Genomic DNA, 22,325 nt, shown 5'->3' with positions numbered 1-22,325 from the left:
TCCTGGAATTAGACATGGTTGGGGGGGGGAGGGGGGCTAGGATATAATAATGTGATACCAAAAAGAAAGAAAAATGTGCTGTCTTACCAGTATTAAAAAAAATGAGTGAAAAGAACACCATTAAATATACACAGTGTCTGAAAAAAATGGGACTCCTTGCAATTGTTTAAACATTTATGAGGTAGGACTTTTGAAAATATTTTAGTAGAATAGTTTTTTCTTAGTTAATTCATTATTTGTTGTCAAAGTGATCTTCTTCAATTTTGACACACTCACAAAATCTTTGATGCTACTGTTCTGTTGGCTCAATGAATTCTGGGGTTTCTTTAATTAAGAGCTCAACTGGTTCATGAGCTCCATGTGCTGCAGCTCCATAAGGACATAAGAACATAAGAGTTGCCATATTGCGACAGGCTAAAGATCCATCAAGCCCAGTATCCTGTTTCCAACAGTGACCAACTCAGGTCACAATTACATAAGAACATAAGCAGTGCCTCCGCCGGGTCAGACCATAGGTCCATCCTGCCCAGCAGTCCGCTCCTGCGGCGGCCCAAACAGGTCCGACCTGTCTGAATCACCAGAAGGGGCCCCTTGCCACCTTGGTTTCCTATTGAGTCCTATCTTCCCATCAAAGTCCTAACCCTCCGGTCTTGCACATGCACGACCTGGTTGGGTTTCTATACTTATTACCTGGTTAGCTTTCTCAGTATCCCACGATCCCTTTATCCCTCAGGAATCCGTCCAGTCCCTGTTTGAATCCTTGTACCGTACTCTGCCTGATCACTTCCTCCGGTAGCGCATTCCAGGTGTCCACGACCCTTTGGGTGAAAAAAAACTTCCTTGCATTTGTTTTGAACCTATCTCCCTTCAGTTTCTCCGAATGCCCCCTCGTACCTGTTGTCCCCTTCAGCCTGAAGAATCTGTCCCTATCCACCCTCTCTATGCCCCTCATGATCTTGAAGGTCTCTATCATATCTCCCCTGAGCCTCCTTTTTTCCAGAGAGAAGAGCCCCAGCCTATCCAACCTCTCGGCGTATGGGCAGTGTTCCAGCCCTCTTACCAGTTTCGTTGCTCTCCTTTGGACTCTCTCAAGTACTGCCATGTCCTTCTTGAGGTACGGCGACCAATATTGAACGCAGTATTCCAGATGTGGACGCACCATCGCTCGATACAATGGCATGATGACTTCCCTCGTCCTGGTTGTTATGCCCCTCTTTATGATGCCCAGCATCCTGTTGGCTTTTTTCGAGGCTGCTGTGCACTGTGCAGATGGCTTCAGTGATGCATCCACCAGCACACCTAAGTCTCTCTCAAGACTGCTGTCTCCCAACAATGCCCCCCCCAATTTGTAGTTGAACAACGGGTTCTTTTTCCCTATATGCTTGACCTTGCATTTTTCCACGTTAAAGCGCATTTGCCATTTGTTTGCCAAGTCTTCCAGCTTGTCTAGGTCCCTTTGCAGGTCCTCACACTCCTCCCTGGACCTAACTCTGCCGCACAGTTTGGTATCGTCTGCAAATTTTATAACCTCGCAAGATCCCAAAAGAGTAAAATAGATTTTATGCTGCTTATCCCAGGAATAATCAGTGGATTTTTCCAAGTCCATCTTAATAATGGCTTAAGGATTTTTGATTTAGAAAAGTATCTAAATCTTTTTTTTTATACCCTGCTAAAATATTGAACCCTGTTGAAAAATAAATAAAGTACTTAGAAGTGTCTTGTATTTCAGGCAGAGGTTTCTGCTGCAATAGACTCTTTGTGTTATTTAGAAAAATATTGAGGCTTCTGGAGGTTTTTTCATACAGTGTGTAATTTTCTAAACCCTTTCCCAAAATTTAAAGAGTTGTTATTGTACATAGTCAGTGATCAAAAAAGATCCATCTTCAACTTGGAATCAACTTTTTGACAACCCAACCCAAGAGAAGCAATGAATGTCTGTGTGCCAAAATCTATCATGTTTTAAAATTTTAATTTGCAGTGAAACCAATCTGAAATTTCGACAAGCCCTGATGGTCACACATGCAGGACTCAGCACCCTGGCAGCACAGGCATCATTTGATGGTGAGTGTAAGCTTTTATTTCTATGTTCATGATGGAAGATTATATTGTGAATTATATATGACAATCAATTCTATATATGGTGCCTAAAAAAATGGGCCTGAAAATAAAAAAAAAACAGCTGAGCACCATTCTGGTTTGGAGAAAAGCCCTTTTTGAATCCACCTTCGAGTTCTAAGGCCTCCCGGGCAGCTTGCGCCAAATACCCAGATACTTCCAATTCAGGAAAGCACTGAAAACACATCTTTTCTCTTCACTGCACTCACCTAGTCCTATGCATTGGGTATCATATCCTGGATGCTTGGGCCCACCCCATTCTGCCCCAAGCCTCGCCCCCGAAAACCTCATCTCATTATTCCTGACCTCCGGGCCGTGTCCGGGGGCTTCTGAGCATGTGCGGACATGTGTGATGCCATCCACACATGCTCAGAGGTCCACCACGCATGGCCAGAGCTTTCCAAAACCTGGATAACTGCTGGGTTTTAGAAAGTCTGTCCGGGCACCCGGCAGTCCTCTAAAAAGAGGTTTTCCTTGACGTCTGGTAACCCTACCTGTGCAGTGATATGTATAATGTCTATATCTCAGTATCCTTTCTAATATTTTGTAAGCTGCAATGAGTCCTAGCTGACATTTGCAGGATACAAGAATCAATAAGGTATGGTATAACAGCGCTTAGAGTTTGGCATGGTTTGTAAAATAGCACTTATACCTGTGAACTGCACCTACTGTTAGGCACTTCCATTTGCACCAACTTAATTAAACATGGTGAAAATCCTCATGCCTATGGGGTCCTTTTACAAAGCCCAGTGAGGTAAATGCTTTGGTGCTGATAGGAATTCTATGAGTGTCGGAGCATTTATCTCGCTGGCCCGCAGTAGAAACCTCTACCGCAGCTTTATAAAAGCCAGCATAAATTAGGTGCAGATCACCCTTATTTTATAATTACATACGTAAATTCTAGGAATTTACCCATGGCCCTTCTACCCATCTACCCATGGCCCTTCCATTTCTGCGCCTCAGTTTTGGACTCGCGTGTAAGATATGGAGGGGCATTTTCGATATGATACCTAAATCCGAGTTTAGACATTTTGTGGAACATGCACAAAAATTCAGTACCAAGTGTGCCCATTTTCAAAACTTGAAAAGGTCTATCTTGTTTTTTCAAATGTGAACGTGTTTGTACTCCGTGTATCTATCTTTCTGAGCCATTTTTGAAAAAAAAACACATCCAAAACAAAAGCACACAGAAAAACCATAAGAAGATAAGAATTGCCACTGCTGGGTCAGACCAGTGGTCCATCGTGCCCAGCAGTCTGTTCCCGTGGCGGCCCTTAGGTAAAAGACTTAGGTCTAGCCTTACCTGGGTACGTTCTGGTTCAGCAGGAACTTGTTTAACTTTGTCTTGAATCCCTGGAGGGTGTTTTCCCCTATAACAGCCTCCAGAAGAGCGTTCCAGTTTTCTACCACTCTCTGGGTGAAGAAGAACTTCCTTACATTTGTACGGAATCTATCCCCTTTTAACTTTAGAGAGTGCCCTCTCATTCTCCCTACCTTGGAAAGGGTGAACAACCTATCTTTATCTACTAAGTCTATTTCCTTCATTATCTTGAATGTTTCGATCATGTCCCCTCTGTCTCCTCTTTTCAAGGGAGAAGAGGTCCAGTTTCTCACTGTACGGCAACTCCTCCAGCCTCTTTACCATTTTAGTAGCTTTTTTCTGGACTCTTTCGAGTAGTGCTGTGTCATGTATGGCGACCAATGCTGGATGTAGGTCAGGTGGCCTGGTACAGCGACATGATAACCTTCTCCAATCTGTTCATGATCCCCTTCTTAATCATTCCTAGCCTTCTGTTCGCCCTTTTTGCCGCCGCCGCACATTGTGCGGATGGCTTCATTGACTTGTCAACTATTGGGATGTAGGAGGAGCCAGCATTTCTTAGTAGACTGGCCACACAGATATCCCAGCAGAGCAGTGGAGCACCCTAGGGGGGCACTGCCGTGAACCTCACATAAAAAGTTCCAGGTACACATCTCACCATAGCCCTCTTATATTGTATGGTGAACCCTCCAAAACCCACCCAAAACCTACTGTACCCAACTATACACCACATCTTATGCCTGCAGGTGACGCCTATATGTGGGTTGAGTGGGATTAGGATGAGGTTTGAAAGGCACAAAAATTCCATTGTAAATGTAGTGACTAGAGTGGGGTATGGGTCTGAATTCCCATCTCTATGGTTCACTACACCATGCACTAGACCAGTGGTCCCCAACCCTGTCCTCGTGGACCACCAGGCCAATCAGGTTTTCAGGCTAGCCCTAATGAATATGCATGAGAGAGATTTGCATATATTGGAAGTGACAGGCATGCAAATCTGCTCCACGCATATTCATTATGGCTATCCTGACAACCCGATTGGTCTGATGGTCCTCCAGGATAGGTTTAGGGACCACTGCACTAGACTACTCCAGGAACCTAGACCAGCCAAAATATCTGAAACTATCATACAGATAGATATGTACTGTTTCATGCACATCTGTGGGGATGGGAAGGGCTCAATGACCACTGGGGAATGTGTTGGAGGTGGAGGGCCATGCTTTCATTCCTCCAGTGGTCATCTGGTCAATTTGGGCACCTTTTTGGTATTTATTCATTGTTAAAATAGGTCTAGTCCCAAATGTCCAAACTGCGCTCTGGACATAGCCTTAAATGTTCGATTATGGCAGGAAAATGTCCAAATCATATGCCCACCCTAGTCCCACCCAGACCACAACTCTAACATGCCCCCTTGAGATTTAGATGCACTGTGGATAAGCACCATAGAAATCCATCTAGAAATATAGCAACTTGGAAGGCTTTGGTGAGAAAAACGTCCATCTGCCTCTTGATGCCACATTTCGGATGTTAAAAAAAAAAAAAAAGAGTTCCTTAGGCACATATCTTTTAATTAAATCCAATTAGTGCCAATAATTGCTTGTTAGGTTGCCAATTATCAGCGCTAATTGACTCATTATTCAATTGAATTGCTTGTGCACATTGGGCGAATGCACAAATTTATGTGCACAGTGCATAGTGCCATATATAGACGTTTAATGCTTCTATATTACTGCAATGGACTTTGGTCCTCTCCTGTTGAAGATGATGCCATTTGGCCGGAGAACAATTGTGATGGCACTAAAGAAACTGAGAAAAGTCAGTGGCTCTGATTATAGCTCTATAATGTCAACATTTATTGAAATGATAACAGTTGGTTGTAGAGGTGACATGCTAAACCTTGACATAGTGAGTAAACATACCAAAAGAAAAAGGGTGACCTAGTAACATAGTAAATGACAGCAAATAAAGACCTGAATGGTCCATCCGGTCTGTCCATTAGTTATATCCATTAAAAATACATGTTAAATTTAACTTGTCTCTTCTTTGATATTTCTGGGTCATAGACTATAAAGTCCACCTGGTATTGTCCTAGGTTCCAAATGCTGAAGTTGCCGTCCAAGCTCACTTCAGCCTATCCAACCATTTTATTTGCAAACTCCATCTCTCACTAAAGCCAACTACCCCAAACAAATAACCTTACCCATTTCTTACTCTTTTTGAAAATGACCAATTTTTTTTTTTTTGTAAGTTCTTGTTGTAATACATCTTGGATAATTCTTTTGTAATCCGCCTTGAACTGCAAGGTAATGGCGGAATAGAAATCCCTAATGTAATATAATGTAATATCTATGGTCATACATATTTCTGTGCCAGATGATATATTTGCATCTATATATTTTATGCTTTTCTTCTTCAAGCCTTAGGAAACATTCTCCTTAGAAAAAGTTCCTAAAATTAGAGTGGAGGTCACCTGAGCTTTTTTTTTTTTTTTTTTTTTTTGGGGGGGGGAAGAGCAGTACAGGTGGAGGGATGATGTGAACCTAAAAATAAATGACTGTTTCTCTTTGGTGTAGGTAAAGTAACTTGTGAGGAGCCGAACAGCATCTTGCACACTTTCATAGGGACTCTAGAGTGGAGGGATGAGATATATCCCCTGGATAATGAGAAGTTATTGCTACGAGGATGCAGGATCCGCAATACAAAAACATGCTATGGAATGGTCATCTATGCAGGTACATGCCAGGGATCTGTTAGGAAATGTGGGGGACAAAGAAATAATTTAATCAGTATAGTGGAGATATTCAAACGCTGATCAGTTATCAAGAAAGCCTGGATAATTTTCAGTGGAAACTTAAGCCACCTAGAGTTCAACCTGCCAGTGGTGTAGTAAGGGGGGATAGGAGAGGGTGGTCTGCCCTGGGTGCTGTCTTGGTGGGGGGTGCCAGCACTCCTTCTCCTGTCCTCCCCCCCAACACTCGTGCGCCTTTATTCCCCCCTCCCTTCTATCTTTTCACCGGTGCAAGCAGCAACTCCAACCTGCTGCTTGTGCCAGTGTTGGCTCTCCCTCTGATGTCACTTCAGGATCCTGCACCTAGGAAGTGATGTCAGAGGGAGAGCCGATGCCAACGCGGGCAGCAAGTTGGTAATTCTGCTTATGTTGGGAAGTTAAAAGAGGCATGGCGGAAGGGAAGGGGTACATGCGCATGGGGGGAGTGGGGGTGGGGATGGAGAAGAGGGTGGGGGAGGGGCATCACTACTCCATGTACCTCTCACCCTCACTACGCCACTGAAACCTACCATGACTGATTTTAGAGCTGGCCAGTTAATTGTGAACAAACTCTGCTCTCAAGGCTGTCCATTCTTTTGACTGGATAAATCTGGCTTCCCAGGAGGTGATTTTATAAATTAATTTCTGTGTATACATCTGAAAATTACATGGGTTTACACAGCAATGCAGTGCCTCATTTTATATGATCTACACATGGGTATTCCTGGGGACCTAGTCTGGGCTAGATTAGGGGTGGAGTTGTGGTATAAGCACACACATGATAAAATATGCATGTAAATACGTCAAATGCATGCACATATTTGAACCTGCTTCAGAGCAGGTATAAATATGGGCAAAAATATTTCTATGCTGGAAAGTAGTATAGTAGATAATAACCATTATAGATCAATTGGTCCATCCAATCTCTGTTCGCACTACAGAGATATAACTCTGCCTCCTAGCTGTCAATGGTTTAAAGCTTGGCCAGGTAGTATATCGTTCCTTGTCCAGGATACTTTTTGTTTTCCTCCTTATAGGTTCACCAACCCGGCTACAAGAGCACACAAAACATCACACTTAATCTAATGCCAAGCACTCTTCGTATCTTATCGCTTTTTGCAACACTCTAAATAGGTACCAAATCTAGAAACGCTATTGCCCAGGCAGTTGGCCTTCTTGCTCTCCTTGGCCTTGCTGAATGGCATCTGGCCGCCATCACCGTGCTGGTACTGATCAGGTTGGTCTCTAGGTAGTCAAAGCTTGCTGGTATCAAGCCCCATACCCTCTGCCCTGCAGTGTCGCTACATCACGCTTCCTTTATTCCTACCATCAGTATATATGCTAATCCTGGAACTTTCCAATAATTCTCTAAACCATTTCCTTCAAAGGGTTTGATACCAAAATAATGAAAAATTGTGGCAAGATCAACCTGAAGAAGACCAAACTTGATGCGATGATAAACAACATTGTGATTATAGTAGGTATAAAATAATGCAGCGATAGCTGGGTGGGGATGCTATACCATTTGAGAGCATGCTTACATATTTGATTTGCTTGGGCATTTATTTACGGCCGGTGGTTGCCTAGGGGGCAAGTCTATAACTGGATGCCATCTACGTATCTATATGTTTCATCTTTGCTTACACTTTATACTGTCTATAAAAGCATTTTACTGTATACTGTGTTGACATTGTAATGTAGCATAATATACCATAACTTGTATTGTTATTTGAGTATTTTTACTGTTGTGATTGTCTATTGCTTGTGTTTGATTTATTCTTGCTGTATACTGCCTTGAGTGAATTCCTTCAAAAAGGTGGTAAACCGAGGCTCATATTACATATTACATATATAGATCCACCTGTTGCCCAACCTAGTCCAACTGACACAAAATAAAGGTAACAAAATTAAAAAAATATAATTCAACAAACCAAACGCTATACCCTAAACTTATAATATTCTTACCCATCATGTGCTTTCCTATTCCAGTTATGATCAACCAGGGCAGATATGCTGATCCCCAAAAAACCCTCCCAACACAGCTCCCTGCAACATGGGAGGAATCCCCTTTTTCTCATATACCCCCACAACAAAAAAATGTCTATCACCCTCATAAATGCCAGATCAGTGAATAACAAACACACCATACAAAAAGACCTCACAGATAAAAACGGGGACATATTCCATCTTGACTAGTAAAACCTGGCTTAAAGACAATGATAGTTACATTAGGTATATGTCCCTTAGGCCAGGGGTAGGCAAATCCGGTCCTCAAGAGCCAGAGCCAGGTCAGGTTTTCAGGATATCCACAATAAATATGCATGAGATAGATTTGCAGATCAAGGAGGCAGTGCATGCGAATCCATCCTGTACATATTCATTGTGGATATCCTGAAAACCTGACCTGGCTTCGGCTCTCGAGGACCGGAATTACCCACCCCTGCCTTAGGCTATCACATTTTAGCAGGCTCCTGTACACACACAAAAGAAATAACAGGCATTACTTGCCCATGACCAATGGATTCCAGGGAAATATATATTGGTACTAGACCCCAATATGTATCACATTAAGATAAAAATTCATATTGAAAAACCATGAGCTGTTAAGGATAACTATGGCAAAATGTAACCTGGAAACTCTATATTCGTTTGTACTAAATCCCTAGTTTGTATCAAGTTAAGATACAACCTTGTGTTGTAATCTTGTTTGTAATTATGTCAAATTGTAACCCGTCAATTATATAATATGTATGTTTAACTTGTAAGCCATTCTGAGTTCTTTGGGAACAACGGGATTGAAAATGAATTAAATAAATAAATAAATCCTAATAAATCCATAAATAAAATAGAGGCAGTGTGCTGAGCACAGAGGCTCAGATTCTATAAACAGTGCCTTTGTTGACGGCCACCTTAAAAGCAGCCTCCAATTATGTGTCAATAGTGCAATGGTGCCGTTTGTAGAATTGTAGCTTCGGGAGAGGAAGGCGCTAGAAATGTAGGCCAAGGTTTTCAATGAAAGTTTGTGGAAAACACTGCTATAATCCGCTGACGATGGCCAGCGTTTCACGATATCCCAAAATCAGGGCTCTCAGTCAAGCATTTACAGGCATTAGTCCTTTTCCCACAGCTCTGCTCTCAGCTGATGACTAGGGAAAAAAATTCAGACTGTCTTCTCTCACTCGGGGTGAATTTTTGGCATTTATTAAACTGGAGGTTGTTTTGAATTTTTTGGGTTAATATTTACTCCAGTTCCTCCACTGTTTGGAGTTGTGATTTGGGATACATTCTATAAAGATACGCATGCAAATCTTTTAGCATGCAGCTAAAGGGGTGGAGGGGGGCGTGGCCATGGGTGAGTCAGGGGCATCCACTAAAGATGCACGTAGTATTATAGAGTTGGGATATCTGTGCTTAATTTACACACAAGGATTTACACCAGGTTTCAATTAGCATAAATCCTCACACCTAAAATTGGGTGTAAATTCCGGCGCTACACGCTATTTTGTAAATGGTTTCCAACTTTTTTTTTTTTTTGGGGGGGGGGGCATCCAAATTTGGACACCATTTACTGAATCTAGTCCTTGGTGGACAAATGTAGATGCCAAGTTATAGAATGAGGGGTCTAGAGGGCTCAGATTCTGGTGTGTGTATCACAATTTGCAATGATTATAATTATTGAGACATTGATCCATGGTTTGGATGATGGCAATAAGGTCTCAAAATGTCTGAGCATGAAAAACATTTTTTTCAAAATGGAAGTTCATTAAAATAAAAGATTGCTTTTTAAGGACTTTTGTTGTTTATTTTAGTTTAAGATTCTAGGGACAGCAAGAGACAGTGAACAACTAATTTAAATCCCCACCTTTTCAGATGCTACCCTTCTGGAGGTTCTGCCAAAGCACTTACTCTGGCACCTCAGCCCCCCATGGTTGGCAGGACAGAGGGCACTTAATGGCATTATTCCCTCTTATTACTACTATTTATCATTTCTATATTGCTGCTAGATGTACACAGCGCTGTATGTTAAACATGTATGAGACATGTAACGTCAGGACTCTTCCCAGGAGACTGGCCCCGTGTAGCACAGAAAGCTAGCATGCTATTAAGTGCCCTTCCTCCTAGTGGCCACAACAGCTGAGCAGCCAGGGGGAAGTTATGGATTAAGGCAGGGGTGTCCAACCTTTTGGCTTCACTGGGCCGCATTGGCCGAAAAAAATGTTTCTAGGGCCGCACAAATGTGCAAACGCTGCAGCAAGACACAGGGGGGAGCCGACAAGATGGTAAACACCCGGGGGCAGCAGAGGAAAACACTGCATCGCCCTCGACCTGGGCCGCACAAAATACTTCAAGGGTTGGACACCCCTGGATTAAGGCCTCTGGGGAAATTGGGTCAAGCCAAAAGTTTGCAAAAAGGGCTGGAGCAGTAGGCACAGATGTGAAGCGGTGGGGAGGGGGGGGAGGGGGGAGACAACACACGAGGAAGGTCACAGGATCAAAGATTTGCTTAGAGTGCCAAATATCCTAGCACCAGCCCTACATTTATTACTTCTTTACAGAAATGCATGCTTCAGAATATTTATACTTAATTCTTCGGTTTAGATTTGGATTAGTGTCTGGTTAAGTGGGTCCCAGCTGCTCACTCCTCACACATGCCCTGTGGATTCAATGACAGCTATTGTTTTCTGTTTAAATGTCTAATATCCAGTTGCAGTAGGTATAACTGAGATGTGTGGTCTCTCAATAGATCGTTTCAAGAGACTGATTCTACCTTCCTATACTGTTCATTGTTGGATGCCAAGTCTGAAAGATAGCTTGCTTCTGTTAGCTTTAGACCTGATTCATTTCAAATTTCTTGTACCTGACCAGCCTTTAGACTTTTGCACAAAATAAGCCTGCTACTGCAATGATTCTGAACATGAGTGGGAAAAGATCTCAGGAATGCTTCTAGTCCATCTCTTGATGATTTTCTCATGATGCTATTTTTTTTTCTAGATTTTTGCAATATTGATTACCTGTTCCTTCTGCCTTGCTGTTGCTGCTGGATTCTGGGCCTCATGGTTTCAAGAGAAACATAGATATATCCCTGATCTTCCAGCAACGTACACACCTGCCTATTTTGGGTTTCTTCTCTTCTGGGGCTATGTCATCCTTATGTCCACCATAGTTCCAATGTCTCTGTTTATGACGTAAGATCTTATTATGGATTATTTAATGTTTTATGCTTCTATATTGTTGTAGTGGACATTAATCATCTTTTAATAGTAGGGATGATACCTGGATGGAGAATAGTGATAATGGGATAATGGTGGTAACACAAATATTGTGAAAGGTCGGTGGTTCTGATTATACTTAGATGATAACACAATAACACAGTTATCATAGAGCTATGATCAAACCCATATCTTTCTCAATATCTGTGTTACAGCCATTATCCTATTATTATTCCCCACCCAGAGCGGCATCTATCACAGGTCAAGCACACGCAGCCCTTCTGACTCCCAGATTTCTTAAGATTTTCCCTTATTAAGGGAGTGTCTTAATCAGAAGACACACAGTCACACCCTGCTTGCTGTATTCCTGTTGTGGGTTAACCAACTTTCAGTGGGAGAGTTAGAAATGCTGGCTTGAATTCAGACATATGTCTGTCCAACTATCAGAGGATCCTCATATAGAAAGAAGACAGAATCAAAGTGAACAACCTTTTCTACTTTAAAAAAAGACATAGATGGATGGAACCGATACAGAGGGGCAGGTATAACTCTGGTTGCCTTGTTGGGGAAGGTTCAAATGGAAGCAGGGATCAGCAATGCACAGATCAACAGAAAAACAGCAGACCAGAATAGTAGTTAAAAATGTTTATTTCATTGACGTTAAACCACAAGCCTGGCTGCTGATCAGTAGGAATCAACAGGAGCTGCTTGGAGGCTACTTGCCAGGAACTTCTTGCTCAAGGAGGAAGTGGGTATTTGTTCATCCCTCTCTGGTAGATTTAAAACAAACAGGCAAAATATTTCTTCGCTCAACATGCAATTAAACTCTGGAATTTGTTGCCGGAGAATGTGGTGAGAGCAGTTAGCTTGGCATAGTTTAAAAAAAGGTTTGGATAACTTCCTAAAAGAGAAGCAGGGTGGATTTGATTTAAATCATGACTTAAAGACTCATTCTTGCTGGTATAATCTTAATATTTACAATCAGATGACGGCTTCATTTTTTGAAAAATAACTTTTCAGACTAGTTTTACAGTTATATCACAAAATTACTGATTTGGTTATACTATTAGAAATACATAGATAAATAAATATGAAATTATTGAGAGGTGAACTATCTCCAGTTTAATAGGTTAATCATTCATAATTGGACTTTTCTGCTGTACTTTATTGAAAGGAGAAAAATTGTCATTATCTTCATAACAATTTAAATAGTTTTATTTAACCAAAACAATAACATTATAGCATTCTTGTATTTGCTTAAACGTCCATGTTAAATAATGTGATTAAACAAAATATCTTTTTTTAAAAACTTAGACCAGTGTTCTTCAACCACCAGTCCATGGACCAGTGCCGGTCCACAGAAATTTCCTGCCGGTCCACAGGGCCAGCACGTGCATCAGGCCCAAAACAGTGTTCTTCAACCGCCGGTCAATGGTGCGATCGATGCAGCGTTATCTTCGAGCCAGCTCCCTCTTCTTAACTGATTCAGTGCACAAAGCCATGGGCAGTGGCTCCTACGGGCATCCTGTGCCTGAACCGGAAGCCTTCTCTCTGATGTTGCAACATCAGAGGGAAGGCTTCCAGATGAGGCATGGGACGTACAAGGTGCAATTGGTACTATTATGGGGTCGGGGTCTGGGGTGGAGATTGGGTAGAGATGGGCAGGGTCTGGCCCACGACTTAGCCCAGTATTCTTCAACCGCCGGTCCATGGACCTATGCCGGTCCACAGAATAATTCTTTTATTTCTGCCGGTCCATAGGTGTAAAAAGGTTGTAAAACACTGACTTAGACTATCAGCCAGGTCCACACATGAAGTTTCAAGTTTCAAATTTATTTAAAATTTCTTATACCGCCTAATCAGACTTCTAGTCGGTGTACAATTTCAGTAAGAAAGCTTAAAATATTGTCTTCTGTAGCTCACTCATGTTCATCTTCTTGTTTGTTCATAATCTGGACAAGAAAAACAAACTTTCCTGCTTTATTGGTTCCCATACGATTTATCAATTTGGAATGAATGAATCTAAAGGAAGAGAATATTCTTTCTATGCCAGCAGAAGAAGCTAATGCTGTTAAAAGTGAAATCATTACTTTAACATTCTCTAAATTCAAGTGTTTAATAAGTGACCTCCACACTTTAAAACATGATTGGCAAACATTTCTTGAATGGTTCGCTCCTTAGCTCTGAAGTTTATTACAGCTGGCATTATAGGTGGATGATTCCTGGATACCCAAGACATAACTAACTCCTCTTCTTCAGCAATTAAGGTTTGATCCTGGTACCGGATATTCTCAATATTTGCAAGAAAATGAGCTGGAGACAGTGCATGTCTCATTTGTTTTTGGAGAGAGAGAAAAAGAAAGAAGGGGGCAGGGTGAAACAAAGAAAAAGTTTGGGGAGGGAATGAGGTCTGGAGGAGAGGAAGCATACAGGAGGCTGAAAGAAGGGAAGAAATATTGGATGCACAGTCAGAAGAATAAAGTGCAACCAGAGACTGATGAAATTACCCAAGGTAGGAAAAATGATTTTATTTTCAATTTAGTGATCAAAATGTGTCCATTTTGAGAATTTATATATGCTGTCTATATTTTGCACTATGGCCCCCTTTTACTAAACCGCAATAGCGGTTTTTAGCGCAGGGAGCCTATGAGCATTGAGAGCAGCGCAGGGCATTCAGTGCAGCTTCCTGCGCTAAAAACTGCTATCACGGTTTAGTACAAGGGGAGGGGGTATATTTATCTATTTTTATATAGTTGTTACTAAGGTGACATTGCATAAAGTCATCTGCCTTGACCTCTCTGAAAACCCGCGGAATATAAATGAAAATTAACATTTTCTCTGTGTACAGTGTGCTTTGTGTTTTTAAAATTTTATTGTTGGTAGATCATTTTGACTTGGCCACGAAGGTAAGGGGGAGGGAAGGGAGCTGCTGAAAGACATCTAGTAATCCTTGCAGGCTTGACTGTGCAGGGAATTATTTTTGTAAAATCATAATATTATGTGACTGGCATTATTTAGACTTTAATTTCTATGAATGAATAGAATGAAAATGATATAAAATTACTTGCTTGTTTTTATGTGCATGTGCTGAAGGAAAGTGGAGAGAGAGTGGGCTGAGGACGCTGAAGGGAAATGGGCAAGAGAGAGTGGGGAGAAGACGCTGATTTATAAATTGACAATTGTACAGAATAGTGTTTCTTTTTATACTTTAATATAATAAGTTCAATATAAAACAATTCAAGGCTTGTGTGGATGGAATCAGGTGGTTTGCGGGAATGGGGACCGAGCTTACGGAGATTAGTCCAATAAAATGTATTTTTTAATTTCTCATTATTTGTTTTATTTTTATTTGTTAATTTGTAAAGTGGTGATTGTTATGTATCAGTTTTTTCAAATTTGCATCTACTGTCTTTATATTTTGCACAGTATTAGAGGACATATGTTACTGTTTTTGAGGTGTTGCATTATATCCAGGGTCTGGTTTCTTGGCGGTTCAGTTTAACTTTTGTCTACATATTTCTATTTTTAGTTTGTGATTATTCCATATTGGGCGAGGGTGTATCTCTGTTCTGTGTGTATGAAAAGAACATAGTTTTCAGTTGGCATTGACTGCAGGATCAACTGACTGCGGGATCTGGCTTGTTTAGTTTTACAATGTATGTGTTGGTGTTCTAGTGCTCACTGCATTGTTTAAGATGCTGCTTTTCCTAGGTACACTTTTGTTGTGCGATATGTGGTTTGTTACTAAAAATCATATTTTTCATATAGATGGGGGGGTGTCAAAAAATGATGGGCCCCGGGTGTCACATATGCTAGGTAAGCCACTGCCTAAGTGGTTCCACATTAACTGGGAGCAGGTACTGCTCAGTACTGGCTATCTTTCTCTCTATTTGATATTTATTTTATTTATTTATTTATTTAGATTTTTATCCCGTCCTCCCAGTAGCTCAGAATGGTTTACAAGTAAACATTCACAATGGAGTGAATTGGACATACAAGACCCTATATCTGCAGGTAATAGGTTCCAAGACCTACTGTGGATACATGAAACTGCAAGTAATAGCAAACACTTTTATACCGTGATTTACCGCCTGAGCACTGAACACTCTTGCCTGCCCTCACTCTACCCCTCCATGTCCACAGCCCCACCAGCATACCTCCTCAAATCTTCACCAGCATCTCCTGCCTACTGCTCATGCCAGCTCGAGCTCCCTCCCTCTAATGTCACTTCCTGGTCCCATGACCCGGATGTGACCTCAGAAGGAGGACACTGAGGCCATTGCGTGCAGCAGGCAGGAGATGCTGCTCGCTGCTGGTTAAGATTTTGGGAAGTATTTATGCTGAAGTGGGTGTGGGTATGGCAGGGTTCTCAGAATTCAGGCGGTAAACCACAGATACAGAAGCTGCGGATACTGGGGCCCCCTGTGCTGCCTTTCCTCGGCAGGTATCAAAGTGGTGTACAATACAGGTACAATACAGGTATTGTAAGCAGGTACTCTTAGTTTCCCTATCTGTCCTGGTGGGCTCACAATGTAACTATGGAATCTGGGGCAATAACCCCTATGTTAACACACAACCTACAATAAAATAAATAAATAAATAAATAGTGAGAACCTTCCTTGATGCAGCACTAGTTTTGGGTTTGTTGAGCATTAAATCCCACTTTATAAAGCATTAAACTCAAAACTTAACCCCCTTTAGTAGAAGGTCCCTTTAATGTTGCCATAGTGATAAATGTAATCTAATCTAATCTAATCCTTAGGTTTGTATACCGCATCATCTCCACGTTCGTAGAGCTCGACGCGGTTTACAATAGGAAAAATAGGAAGGAACTACAACAGAGAGTTAGAGGTAGAAGTGTGAAGAAAATTTAGAGGACTTGGGATGCCAAGATATAAGAATTTCCTTGATTCCTAAGTTGAAGGGAGACTTACATTTTTTGAGAAAAGCCAGGTTTTCAGATGTTTGCGGAAAACTTGGAGAGAGCTCAAGTTCCGAAGAGGGGAGGTAAGGTTGTTCCAAAGCTCAGTGATTTTGAAGTGGAGGGAGGTCCCTAGCTTTCCTGTGTGGGAAATGCCTTTTAGCGAGGGGAAGGATAGTTTTAATTTGTGGGAGGATCTGGTGGTATTAGGGTTTGAGGAATTCCAAGAAAGAGGGATATAGGGAGGGAGGATACCATATAGGATTTTGAAAGCTAAACAGGCGCATTTATAGTGGACCCTGGCGATTATCGGAAGCCAGTGGAGCTTGGCCAGGAGCAGGGACACATGGTCAAATTTACTTTTAGCGAAGATGAGCTTGGCCGCGGCATTCTGAATCCGTTGGAGTCTGTGGAGGTTTTTCTTAGTTAGGCTTAAGTAGATAGAGTTGCAATAGTCCAATCTGGAGAGGATGATGGATTGGACAAGGAGGGTAAAATGTTTTTGATGGAAGCAGGATCTAACTTTCCTCAGCATGTGAAGGCTGAAAAAGCATTTTTTTACCAAGGATTGGAGGTGGTCATTGAAGGACAATGTGGAATCAATGATGATGCCCAAGACCTTGCTCGAGAACTCAAGCTGCAGAAAGGAGCCAGAGGGTAGTGGGATGGAGGTGGGTAGGTGATCTAGTTTTGGACCAAGCCAAAGAAGTCTTGTTTTGGACTCATTCAATTTCATTTGCACAGTATGGGCCCAGGATTGTAGGTTCATTATACAAGAGGATATGTTCTTAGACAGGTCAGTGAGGTTCGAATCGGTCTTGAGGAGGACGAGGATGTCGTCTGCATAAGTGTAAATTGTTTCAAGGGGGGATAGGTGGAGGAGTTTTAGGGAGGACATATAGATGTTGAAAAGGATAGGGGATAGTGGAGAGCCTTGCGGGACTCCACAATTCGGTTTCCAGGGGGAGGATGAGGTGCCATTCATGTTAACAATGTAAGAACGAGAGCGGAGGAATTTAGAGAACCAATTTAGGACTGTGGAGTTGATACCTATCTCAGAGAGTTGGTAAACAAGAATATCATGGTGAACAGCGGAAAGGTCAAATTGTAGGAGGACGGCAAACTTGTTTCGAGAGTGAAGTTGTTGAACCCTTGAAATCAGGGAAGACAGTAGGGATTCGGTGCTGAAGTTAGGACGAAAGCCATATTGATAGGGTAAAAGAATAGAGAATCTCTCTAAGTATGATGAGAGTTGGGAAGAAATGATGGATTCTAGCATCTTGGTTAGGAGAGGGATATTTGCAATTGGGCTATAGCTGGATGGTATGGAAGGGTCAAGGTCAGAATTTTTCAGTAGTGGGGTCAAGGCGATATGACCCATTTCTGGGGAGAAATGGCCTGACTGAAGGGCGGAGTTTATGAGAATGGTGATAGAAGAAATAGCTTGGAAAGGCATAAAAATTTAATGTTGGTTGTGATGATAAGATTTTGGAGATGGTGATGACAGTTATTTTGCTGAAGACTAGGAAGATTCTGGTACAAGGGTGAAGGGTCACTTCTAGGGGTTTAGCCACTGGGTTTTGTTTTGAGGGTTTTGTTGGGTTTTTTGTATAATTTTTTTGTTGGTTTTCTCATTTTGTTTTCTGTTGTAGCTAGTGTTAAAATGGAAAATAAACTGCTCTGATTTGTTTTCATTTCAACTTGCAAAGAATAGACATCTGTAGTCACTTATACTGACTGCTGCGGATCCTTCCATTATGATGCATTGGGATACCCAAGCGCCAGAGGAATTAGGTTATATTAAATTCATGCCCTTTGGATCACCAGTATCTCTACTCTCAGCACATTGAATGAGGTCTGGTTAAGATGTGTCTGAGACAATATAAGAGAAAAATTCAAAATGAACCAGCTCAAACCTGCTGTAGAATTTTGAATTGATTTATGAATGTGACTATTTTGCAGATGTAATAATAAAACCTCTCTTCAGACCAATGTTTTTCAACCTTTTTGTACCTATGGACTGGCAGAAATGGAGCAATTGTTTTGCGGACCAGCGGCTGAGGAGTGTTAGTATGGACTCAGGTGCTGCTACTGGACTGCCAAGGGAGACGGGTGGGGGTGGGGGAGATGACTTCTCCTATTAGGAAGCTTTTCCTCAGCCTACCTAGGGCTCAGGAGGTTGTGTCTCGCACTCTGTCTTGCTGCTCCGGTTCTGTACCGCATGTTGCAGCAGCGGGACCTTCTTTCCTTTTGGCCAGGTCTGGGAGCGGGGGGACCTTCCGCTCCTTCCGGGGAGGACCAAGAGGAGAGCACAGGCCGGGGAGACGGTGGCTTTCTGTGCATGCAAAGCGGATGCGTTCAGGCAGCACGGTTGGTGGACTCGCTGTGCCTCCAGCTCTCCAGTGGCCTTTGATCCAGAGTCGCCCATCGGCCACTGCCCCAGGTTCGTGCGAGCTCACCGTTGGCAGCCCTGGCGCTGCCTGGAGGTGTTTTAGGACGGATGAACTGGTGTTTTTGTCTGGGTGGTCCACGAGACGTTTGCATTGAGCCACCTTTTTAACTCGGTGCTTGTGGGGGACACTAGTCCTTCACGGACTGGCGGGAGATTTTTGCGGACCAGCACTGGTCCACGGACCAGTGGTTGAAGAACACTGCTTCAGACATTGGCAGGGCGTTTTATGGTGGGGAGAATGAGAAGAGGGAGGGGGAGGGGTGCCACCGCCACCACTCATCCTCGCTATGCCACTGACAGCATAATATTAAATCCCTGCCCCCTACTGGCAGGAACTTGAATGGAGGATCCCCTTGCATATATTCTGTGGTTCCCAGTTCATTTATCTAATCACCTAAAAACATAGATTCCAATATTCAGCTGGCTGATCATTGAGACTTTATTTCTAGGTATTCAATGCCAGGCAATGTCCATATATCACCACTGAATATCCAGTTGCACAGGCCAGATGAAACCTAGAAGGTTAAGTGCAATTTTCAGCGCTTAACTGGCCAAGATGAACTGCATAAAGATAGGATTGTGTTTTAAGCGGTTATCTGAACGGGTTAAGAGCTGAATATCGGCCCATAGCTGGCTAAATACAGACTCCACCCCTGGAGCACCCACAAAATAGCCGGTTGTGATTTAGGTGCTAACCAGCCATTTTTTGACGGTATTATCCTGTTAAGTGCTGTTGAGTATGCCCAGTTTGCCCTGGACAAGCAATTTAACTGGTCAGGAGCCATATCTGGCCATTTTAAATTGGTTTGAATATCGACCTCCTACAGAAGCAGTACTGGGGAGAGTACTGATATCTTCTGTACCAATCACTCCAAGGCAGGGGTTCTTAACTCAGTCCATGGGCCACATCTAGCCAGTCAGAATCTCAGGATAACCACAATGAATATGCATGAGATAAATATGTAAGCAAATCTTTCACATGTATATGCATTTTGGGTATCCTGGAAAACTCACTCGCTGGGTGTGACTTGAGGACTGGGTTAAGAACCAAGTTTTAATCAAAAATCTGATGCAGCGCTTATAAACTTTCTAAGCGTTTTATGTAATAATAAAATCAGGGGTAAACCAACAACATGAAATAAATGACATTCATATGACTTACTTGAGACAAAGGAAGGGAGGGATAGAACTACAAAATTATTATAGAAAAGAACCCTGCGTCAAGGGATATTAATCTGGAGCTGTGAGTTAAAATGTGATGACTGCTACATGGGTTTAAGGCATAAGATGTTGTGTGAGCTCTGATCTGTTTTCTTTGTCACCGCTCTGTAGGTCAGAATTTATTCATCTGATCCACAGCCTGTTTATTGACTGGGATTTACAGATGTATTATGCTGAAAAGGACATTCCAGCAAAAGCCCGAACCACCAGCCTCACCGACCTGCTTGGCCAGATTGAATATGTTTTCTCTGACAAAACTGGTACCTTAACACAGAACATTATGAATTTCAAAAAATGCTGCATCAATCAAAGAATTTATGGTAACTCTGCCTTTCCTCTATTCCTATAGCTTCTGGGATTCTCCTCTTTGGCCACCATACCCAAGTTCTCTGTACTGTAACCTGGTTTAAGATGCTCTGGGCATGGTGGCACAGTAAAAAATATCAAAATGTTTGTGTATATATAATGAAACCAGGATTTGGACCAGCTGGTAAAAATGACCTTGTAATTGCAGACCCTTCAGAATGGAAAATCTTTTCCCTGGATGGCAGAAAGGATGCTGTTGACGCTGCCCACAGCCTACATGCTCATTTTCAGAGGGGAAGCTCCTGTGGAGTTTTCTTTTGAAAATGGTGGTGGTGGTGTGTCTCTCTACTTTGTCCCTGAAAGTACACATATTGATTTGAAAATACAGTCACCATGTGTACATTTCCTCTCCAATTTATCTCTGCTGCCTTTTTTAAAATGAGCAAAAGTGTCTGTGCCCACATTATACGTGTATATGGAGGAGGGGGGCTGTATAAGGGGAGGGGCGGGTTAAGAGCCAATTTTCAAACAGCATTTTACACACAAAAAAAGTTTAGCCATGGATAAATGCATGTTTATTTGCCTGCCATGTATTCAGTTTAGTGGCCTGGAATGACAGAATTCCATCGAAAACTTCTTATATTGACATGATTTTAAAGCAGGATAATTAAATAAATCTATTGTACGTGTACTCTTAGAGGAGTTGTTCATAGAAAGCTGAGCAGCAAGATAATCTGGTAGCATCCCAAAGACTGCTTTGTAACAGATACAAGAAAACTTGAACAAAACTCTGGACTCTACTGGCAACCAATGAAGTTTTTGATAAAAAGAGGTGATGTGCTCCCATTTTTTAAATCCGAAAATAAGGCAAACCGCAATGTTCTGAATCAGTCTCAGTTTTTTGAGTAATTTTTTTGTAAGCTCCCAAATAGATAATATTACAGTAATCCAAAATACTCAAGAAGGTTCATCAAAAAATTTTTGATGGTGTGGAGCTACCATAAGATCAAGATACATTTCTTAAACAGTAGATCTACATGTTTTTCCAGAGTCAGATGTTTATCAAGAGTTACACTCAGTATTTTTATTGTTTGTTTAATATTACGTGGTGGTCTAGCGGGTTTTCAGGGCAGGAGCGATCTTCCCACGCTGCTGTCCCGTGTAGATCGCTCACAGGAAATGGCTCTAGAGACTACGGGAGCTCAAGGCAGCCATTTCCTGTGAGCGATCTGCATAGGGCAAGAACGTGGGAAGATCGCTCCTGCCTGAGAACCCGCTAGACCACCAGGTAAGGCTTATGGGGGGACTTTCAGGGCTTAAAATAGCCGGGGGAAGCGGGGGTTAGGGGCAGAACCGGCCCAAATATTATTTGCGGTTTTTTCATATTCGCAGGCCGGCTCTGCCCCGAACTCCCGCAAATGCGGAGGGGAAAGTGTATTAATTTTTTAAAAAGATTTCTCAACTGCCTATTCCTAGGCGGCTTTACAAATAGTAACATACAGAAAATGGAAACATACAGAAAAAACAAAATTTATGCAAACAACACACATTTCAAATCATTCAATAAGAGCAATTAATTCACAGCACTCAATTATATATCAGTCATAAAACCGGAATAAACCAGAATCATCATTCATTGGAATGCTTCTATAAAAAGCATTTTCTTCAACTTTCTTAAACTTCTGAATGTCAGGAAGAGCTCTTTGTGGTCCAGTTAATTTGTTCCACAGAGTTACTCCTATGATGGAAATAGCAGAAGATCTCATGTTCTTATAGTGCACTTTTGAAAAGTCCATCAACAACAATCGTATTGCGCCCTCAGACCTATCGTGTCTTTATATAACTTAGATGAGTCATCAAATGCTTATGAGGGTAACTTCATAGTAGGGCAACTTTGTGAAATGTGCAAAAAGAGCTCCTATTTTATAAATACAACATAGAAATGCTGCCTATGTAAAACGTGTTCACAGATGAAAACAAAAACTGTGGATACAGATGTTCTGGAGATAATT

At 42.0% G+C, this 22,325-nt stretch overlaps 1 protein-coding gene across 3 annotated transcripts in view; it reads left to right on the top strand.

The window, feature by feature from the left end:
- ATP8B3 (ATPase phospholipid transporting 8B3) overlaps positions 1–22,325 on the top strand; it is a 136,766-nt gene that overhangs the window by 58,717 nt on the left and 55,724 nt on the right. For all 3 annotated transcript variants that reach the window (XR_004540460.1, XM_033956701.1, XM_033956700.1), the window contains exons 9-13: positions 1,979–2,061; positions 6,010–6,168; positions 7,592–7,680; positions 11,196–11,389; positions 20,119–20,327. Coding sequence is in view for 2 of the 3 variants with exons in the window: in XM_033956701.1 (XP_033812592.1) it covers positions 1,979–2,061; positions 6,010–6,168; positions 7,592–7,680; positions 11,196–11,389; positions 20,119–20,327 (734 nt within the window). In the remaining variant the exon portion in view is untranslated. The remainder of the gene's footprint in view (positions 1–1,978; positions 2,062–6,009; positions 6,169–7,591; positions 7,681–11,195; positions 11,390–20,118; positions 20,328–22,325) is intronic.

This window comes from Geotrypetes seraphini, chromosome 8 (assembly GCF_902459505.1).
Source record: "Geotrypetes seraphini chromosome 8, aGeoSer1.1, whole genome shotgun sequence".
Taxonomy (NCBI): Eukaryota; Metazoa; Chordata; class Amphibia; order Gymnophiona; family Dermophiidae; genus Geotrypetes; species Geotrypetes seraphini.
This window is presented reverse-complemented; position numbering and strand designations above follow the sequence as displayed.